Source organism: Myripristis murdjan, chromosome 19 (assembly GCF_902150065.1).
Source record: "Myripristis murdjan chromosome 19, fMyrMur1.1, whole genome shotgun sequence".
Classification (NCBI taxonomy): Eukaryota; Metazoa; Chordata; class Actinopteri; order Holocentriformes; family Holocentridae; genus Myripristis; species Myripristis murdjan.
In genome coordinates, this window is record NC_043998.1 from 21,475,824 (window position 1) to 21,483,551 (window position 7,728).

Consider the following 7,728-nt stretch of genomic DNA (forward strand, 5'->3'; position numbering starts at 1 on the left):
AGTTTCATGAGGCGGTGATTATTGATCTGACTCTCAGACAAGTGGGAAAACACTCTCTAGGAGCTGACCTAATGTATGTTTGTATATTTGATGCATATGTTATTGTAATGATATTTTCTTTCTTTCTTTCTTTCCTTTTTGTTGTGCAGAAATGCTACTAATTTATTTATTTTACATACAAAGCATTTGTCATGTCATCTATTTACCTCTTAAGACTATTAATTTTACTACTATAGCACTTTAGGGAATAATTTTATACACAGATGGATTTTTGTGCCATTAACTGTATCTTAAGATGACAGAAATATGTTGGTTTGGACTTCAAGTGACAAACAAGGAACACAGGGCTCAGGGTTACAAGGCTGCTCTCTAGTGGTTGATCAGGGAAGAACAAGACTCCTCTGGCTGCAGACAGCCCTGACTGGATTCAGAATCAGCCTGTCACCTGCAGCCACACTCTCACTGACTCAACTCGCTGTCACTTAACATAATCCACATTATTATTTGGATGTCTCTGGCTTCTGAGCATAAACACGTCTAAATGTCCTCTTTATATGCTGTGGACTCGCCAACACAACATCCTGTGTACATCAAGTTTCATACTTAACAGAACTGACTGAAAATTAGTCAGGGGGTCAAACACAACAGCTAAGATGAAGAAGCTTAAAAACATTTTATTGAATTCACTGCATTAAACAAGCAAAAGCAAAACTGCAATAACAAACACAACATATGACAACATTTCAACGTTACATGTCTAACCTGCCAACAAAACCAGCAACACAAACCAACATGCGGTGCGATTATATGGAGCAATTTATTTATTTTTTTTTTATATTTCAGAAAAACATCTTATCTTAAAGAAGCAATTACAGGGATGAAATAATAAACCCATGACAACATTTCAGCATTACACTGCTTCGCTGCAAACTCTGTGAACAAAATCTGCTGCAACACTGTGGAATGATTATTTGATTTTATATATTTTATATAATGACAATAAAGCTTTCAATTCGATCAGTTCAATTCAATAACTCCCTTCTCTAATGTCAGCTGAGTCAAAAATCTTCTGACCTGTCATGAACATGTGAAACAGTGACAGCTGACAATTTGGGTAGAGGGAGGGCACAATCATCTTTAATACTCCTCTCCCTCTTCTCCCTCTCCTTCCACGCCGTCAGCACCCACCTCTTCGTAATCTTTCTCTAAAGCAGCCATGTCTTCCCTGGCCTCAGAGAACTCGCCCTCCTCCATACCCTCACCTACGTACCAGTGCACAAAGGCACGCTTGGCATACATCAGGTCAAACTTGTGGTCGAGACGAGCCCAGGCCTCTGCAATAGCAGTGGTGTTGCTCAACATGCACACAGCCCTCTGGACCTTGGCCAGATCTCCACCAGGTACCACGGTGGGCGGCTGGTAGTTAATGCCCACTTTGAAGCCAGTGGGGCACCAGTCCACAAACTGGATGGTGCGCTTGGTTTTAATAGTACCGATGGCCGCATTAACATCTTTGGGCACAACGTCCCCACGATACAGTAAACAGCAGGCCATGTATTTGCCATGGCGGGGGTCGCATTTCACCATCTGATTTGCCGGCTCGAAGCAGGCATTGGTGATGTCAGCCACTGACAGCTGCTCATGGTAAGCTTTCTCAGCAGAGATCACAGGAGCATAGGTCGCTAGAGGGAAGTGGATGCGGGGGTAGGGCACCAAGTTGGTCTGGAACTCAGTCAGGTCCACATTCAGCGCGCCGTCGAAGCGGAGGGAGGCCGTGATGGAGGACACGATCTGACTCATCAGCCGGTTGAGGTTGGTGTAAGTTGGACGTTCGATATCCAGGTTTCTGCGGCAGATGTCATAGATGGCCTCGTTGTCAACCATGAAAGAGCAGTCAGAGTGCTCCAGGGTCGCGTGCGTGCAAAGGATGGAGTTGTATGGTTCCACTACAGCTGTGGACACCTGGGGAGCGGGGTAGATGGAGAACTCCAGTTTGGACTTCTTGCCGTAGTCAACAGACAGACGCTCCAACAGCAAGGAGGTAAAACCAGAGCCAGTGCCACCGCCAAAGCTGTGGAAGACCAGGAATCCCTGCAGACCGGTGCACTGGTCAGTCTGGACAGGGACAAGAAAACCTCCATTAAAAGCACTTATCAACATGAAATACACTGCACTCATGAGACAACCCGTCATTGGTGGGAGACACACACCAGCTTACGTATCCTGTCCAGAACCAAGTCGATGACCTCTTTGCCAATAGTGTAATGGCCACGAGCGTAGTTGTTGGCTGCATCTTCCTTCCCAGTGATCAGCTGCTCGGGGTGGAAGAGCTGGCGGTAGGTTCCGGTCCGGACCTCATCTATACAAACACACCACCGTTAAGGGAAGTCTGACCACTTTACACACACATGGCTTGCCCTGACACTTACAGCTCATCTCAGTGCTCTTTGGGGATTGGGTCAATATTTGACATCTGTGGATCATATTAGACTTAGGCTTAATTTCATACTTGTCACAATGTAATGCAAGCAATTTCAGTGAAACAGTAAAAAGAACTGGACCAAATCAAGCCAAAGTTAACAGAACCGTAAGACAGGTTTGGGTTTTATTTTGGGGCAGTCACATTTGGGTCAGTTATGTGTGTATCATAAGAACCGGCTAAGGGCTCATACCAATGACAGTCGGCTCCAAGTCCACAAACACCGCTCTGGGTACATGCTTTCCGGCTCCAGTCTCACTGAAGAAAGTGTTGAAGGAGTCGTCTCCTCCTCCGATGGTTTTGTCACTGGGCATCTGTCCATCTGGCTGGATGCCATGTTCCAGACAGTACAGCTCCCAGCATGCATTGCCAATCTGGACCCCAGCCTGGCCCACGTGAATGGAGATGCACTCGCGCTGAAAGAGCAAAAGGTGCAAAATTTTCCAAGTGTTCTCGCTAACAATAAATATATTTATCATCTGATCAATCCATGATTCTTACACCCATTTTACTGCACATTTTAGATGACAAGAGATACAACTTTTCACTCACGCCACAATAAAAAACACAAAAAAAGAATTTCAAACATCTATGAATATTATCATTGTGATGCTTTACTGAAGCTTAAAATCTTGAAATTATGTAATAGTCCAGTAATTTTAGGCCAAAATTGGGGTCAACCTAGGACAAATTGCAAGAGAAGCAAACTCAACTGATTTTGTATCCTCAGTTTGTCCTGAGTGAGGGGAAAAAAAGTCCCAAGGAATCCCATTGGTGGAAAGTTTTGAAAATCACCTATTTATGACCACATATTACCAAAAAACACTGTTTTTAACACACTGGGGAAAGGGGTTCAAAATTTTACTTTCAGATATCACTATAAAAATTCACAAGATGATTACACACACAAAGACAAGAAAAAAAGTCTATTACAAGTTCTTTGAATTATTCTGTTTACACATGCATATCACACATTATCTGATTTGATATGTGCTAATAAGGAATATAAGGAATAAATGCCAGAAGAGACATTTAAACAGTGAATTAAAAGGTTACTATATATAAAGTAACCTTGAATTAAAAGGTGAATTAAAAGGTTATTATATATATAGTAACCTTTTAATTCACTGTTTAAATGTCTCTTCTGGCATTTATTCCTTATATTCCTTATTAGCACATATCAAATCAGATAATGTGTGATATGCATGTGTAAACAGAATAATTCAAAGAACTTGTAATTGACTTTTTTCCTTGTCTTTGTGTGTGTAATCATCTTGTGAATTTTTATAGTGATATCTGAAAGTAAAATTTGGAACCCCTTTCCCCTGTGTGTTAAAAACAGTGTTTTTTGGTATTATATGGTCATAAATAGGTGATTTTCAAAACTTTCCACCAATGGGATTTCTTGGGACTTTTTTCCCCTCACTCAGGACAAACTGAGGATACAAAATCAGTTGAGTTTGCTTCTCTTGCAATTTGTCCTAGGTTTTTTCATAAAATGACTGGACTATAATCCGTCTTTCAATGTTTTCTTCAACTTTGATTTCAAGCTCTGACCAGTTTGAAAATGTAAAGCCAAGAGGCCACATCTGGCGGGAAACAGATAATTCAGAAAGTTTTTTTTTTTTTTTTTTTTTTTTTTTTTTTTTTTAAATTCCCCTGCATATATTAACATAGCCAATAACAGTAAATGGCACAATCTTTCGTAGCGTACAAGGATATAAGCTAGCTAAAATGTTCCTGGTTTCTAGCTAACAGCAACTTAACAGACGGCCTTTTAGCTAGGCTGCAATTTGTAGTGCAGCCTCACTGCCCGGTCCTGGTGCCTGTATAAGCCTCTCGAATCACTTTAAAAAAAATCCATTTGATTAAAGTTGAGAGTTTGAAACCCATTCCCGATGTCATTTTAGTGTCCGGTTAACGTCTTTGGATCGCAGCTTGTTCGCCCTCAGCGGCTGACCGGGGTTTGCGCTCAGCTTCATCAAAGTCCACTTCGCCACAAAACCTCACTCTGTTTACCTAATAATCACTAAAACCTGCTTTTCTAATCTCAACATTTAGGAAAGACCTTACCAGCTGCTCATTTTCTTGGATACCTACCATTTTATTGTGTTTTTCCTCTCGGGAGAGGAAGCCTGAAGCAAAGTGTTTCTGTCGGAGATGTAAGGCTAACGGCAAACCGTCAGAGCGCGAGCGCCGTTTAAAAACCGCAGCGGGAGACGGGTTGCCAGGTCAGAGCGACAGTATCAAGCACAATCCAACACAAAACCGATCATTCTCATTTCTGTAAGAAAACACCAGCACATAAAGTTAAATAATGTTGTCCTACAAAAAACCTGCTGCTTATATATGTACACAGTTCATTTCAGGCAAATCGGCTAAGGTGTAATACATAGGCAGTGCAGATCAGCTTGCTACCCGTTTGAACAACACAGCAGACAAGCAGCTTAATTAGTTTGACATCATAAAGCACTGTTTCATTTTCATGATTATTATGATTTGCAAGGTGGAAAAAAGTTTCACAGAGTTTGCAGCGAAGTAGTGTAATGCTGAAATGTTGTCATTGTTGTCAAATGTTGTGTTTGTTATTGCAGTTTTGCTGCTGTTATTCTTCTAATGTTATTGCCAAATTATGAATCACATTGATCAGGCCCTATGATTTCCAGTGATGAAGTTAAGCTTAGCTTTGTAATTACCAGACTGCCACCAGTGCTATAATTTTGCCTGACTCTTAAACCAAGATATATCAATCACAAGTAAAATTCACCTATCAAAACAAAGAGCAAACGGCAGAAAATATGAAACACATGATGATGAAATTCTATATGATTTATTTCAGGGTTGTAAACACATACACCCTAACAAAATAACTGCTGTTATTGGTTATAATTATTAAAATCATCCAACTGTAATTTATAAAGCCCTTATTAAATTGAATACAGATAAGACACAAGAGATTAAAACCTTTATTTAAAAATTATTCCAGTGAAAAGAAATACTGCAGGTAAAAATAAAGCAGGGGACTCCTCTTATGTTGCTGTACATTTTTATAATTTTCAGTCAGTTCTGTTTGTATGAAATTTTATGTACACAGGAAGTTTCACTTAAAATTTCTCAGTGTTGGTGATAAATTGCTGACATTTGGCCACATGAGGAAGAAAAATACACCAAACAACAAAATACAAAATACAGGCTCAGGAATTAAAAGCACATCACCCGTGGCTGTTTGTGAAGGTTTTTAGGGGAGATCCTCTCCAGCACTTTTCTGTTACAGAGAACATGAATATGAACCAAAAAAGGCAAAAGAATATAAATAAAATGCAGAGGAAAAGAAAATAAACTTCAGAGGAAAGCAGTGTGAGTGTTTCCCCCCAAAGCCTGAAACCCTGAGGGGATTTTTTTTTCAAAGCAAGGTTTGGTTTGAAGTTTATCTACAAGTGCAGTGTGTGTGTGTGTGTGTGTGTGTGTGTGTGTGTGTGTGTGTGTGTGTGTGTGTGTGTGTGTGTGTGTGTGTGTGTGTGTGTGTGTGTGTGTGCTTTCAGCTGCCAGCCTCTGTCTCTGTCTTCATGGTCTTCCTCTTGACGGATGTTCTTGCTGGTTCTGGGTGACATTCACAGCAAATCCAGATACAAATACATTGCAAAAAAAATAATTATTAATTTCTACTTAATTATCAAAACCAACTCCTGCATTTGTTAGCGAAAATATACTTTAATCTGAGTTTTGAAATCCAGGGGGTTCTCTAGAGGTCAACTTTGATACATTAAGAGGATTTGTGTGTGGATTAAAATATTCTGAGGTGCATCATCTTGATTTTCTGCTTAATTTTAATCAGAATTAACGATTTCAATCTTGAAATGAAGGCCTCATTAAGGAGTGTGGTGTGTGTTCAGGGGAAATGTGAGGGGAAAACTAAGGGTTTTCTGTTTCATAGTGGTACAAGCGGCTGCATTCAGAGTGGAGCGCCATCTAGAGCTCACTCCTGGCTCCTGCATCCAAATCAGGCAGAGATGATGAGTCCAAGTGTTGAGTGAGAAGTTTTTTTTTTTGTTTTGTTTTTTTTAGGTCAGTCATTTAGTGAAATACTGTTGAATAAAAAATTAGTATTGATAATGTCAAAACATTCCAAGCTTCCATAGTGTCAATACAAATTTCTCTGACATTTCAATAGATGTATTTATTTCAGACTTTATTTCATACTTTAGCTCTTACGCATAATTTATTGTGGACTGTTTGTCACTGTGTTTTATTTATGTATTTTATGCACAAGCTGCTCCATATAAAACACCCCTAGTAGTATTAATAAAGTTGTTTGAATTGAATTAGACCACTTCTGTTGGTGGTGACTTATTAAAATCCTGTCGTTATTTTGTATTGTAAGAGCTGACTCTGCTCTGTCTCATCCCAGTTACATATAAAATATCTAACTGGGAGCAGAGACTGGTTCTGCTGGGACAAACTACCTGGAGTTAGCCGTGACATGCCTGTTTCCTGCTTTGATTCCTGTTTGTTTTGTAGTTACACTCAGCATTGTTTTCCTCAGTGTCTCACTCTATGGGTTAAATTCACCCTTTAACAGGTACTGTAGCTCTGTAGAGTTACTGATACTGTAATGCTGACAATTATCAGTACCTCCCTCAGTAAAATGTGATGTAACTTCAAAGTGCTGCAGCAGATACAGAACATGTCTTTCACTAAAGCGCTTTGAATGTTTTTTATTTATTAATGTTTTTCAGGCATAATGGCGTATGTGGATTTTTTTATATGTCTGCACCCTGGTCCCAAGAGAAATGTATTCTCATTCTGTTGAATAGATTTTTGTGCATGTGGTTTAAATAAAATAAACCTGAATCGGAGTCTGAATGTGTGGCCATGAACTGAACACAACAAGGCTGCAGGAGGAGAAAGAGCTCCAGCAGCTGAAATCACAGTGTGTTGTGATTGTGTGGTTTGTGTGCAAGTCAGATTTATTTGGACAATAAAAATCTGAACTGAAGTAGGGTGGGCCGATATGAACCAAATCAAATAACAACATTTTTGACCAAACACCTCAATATCCATATTATGATGATATTGTGGGGATACCTACTGCTTTATAAAGATGTTTGGTAAAACAGGAATTAGTTATTTGGATATTATGACCAAGCAGGTAGAGACAAATATTATGAGAAATATAGAAGGGAAGAAAGAAAATGAAAGGCTGCCCCTTCTAACATGTCTGCTTCTCTTTTGTGATTGGTACGAATTGA

General features: G+C 39.7%; 1 protein-coding gene across 1 annotated transcript; it reads right to left on the bottom strand.

Annotated features, from left to right (window-relative positions):
* Nucleotides 1-756: 756 nt before the first annotated feature.
* Nucleotides 757-4,665, bottom strand: LOC115377989 (tubulin alpha-1B chain-like). The gene is made up of 4 exons (XM_030078086.1): nt 4,580-4,665; nt 2,673-2,895; nt 2,211-2,359; nt 757-2,115 (listed from the first exon to the last, which is right to left on the bottom strand). Exons 1-4 carry the CDS (start codon nt 4,580-4,582, stop codon nt 1,138-1,140), a joined length of 1,353 nt encoding a protein of 450 aa, XP_029933946.1. The 5' UTR covers nt 4,583-4,665; the 3' UTR covers nt 757-1,137.
* Between the last annotated feature and the right edge of the window lie 3,063 nt (nt 4,666-7,728).

Bases quoted from the DNA above. Each gene is read 5' to 3' on its own strand.
- LOC115377989 (XM_030078086.1), bottom strand. The intron at 2,360-2,672 runs GTATGAGCCCTT...GTGTTTGTATAG, and splicing joins CTTGGAGCCGACTGTCATTG to ATGAGGTCCGGACCGGAACC. The intron at 2,116-2,210 runs GTGTGTGTCTCC...GTCCCTGTCCAG, and splicing joins TGGACAGGATACGTAAGCTG to ACTGACCAGTGCACCGGTCT.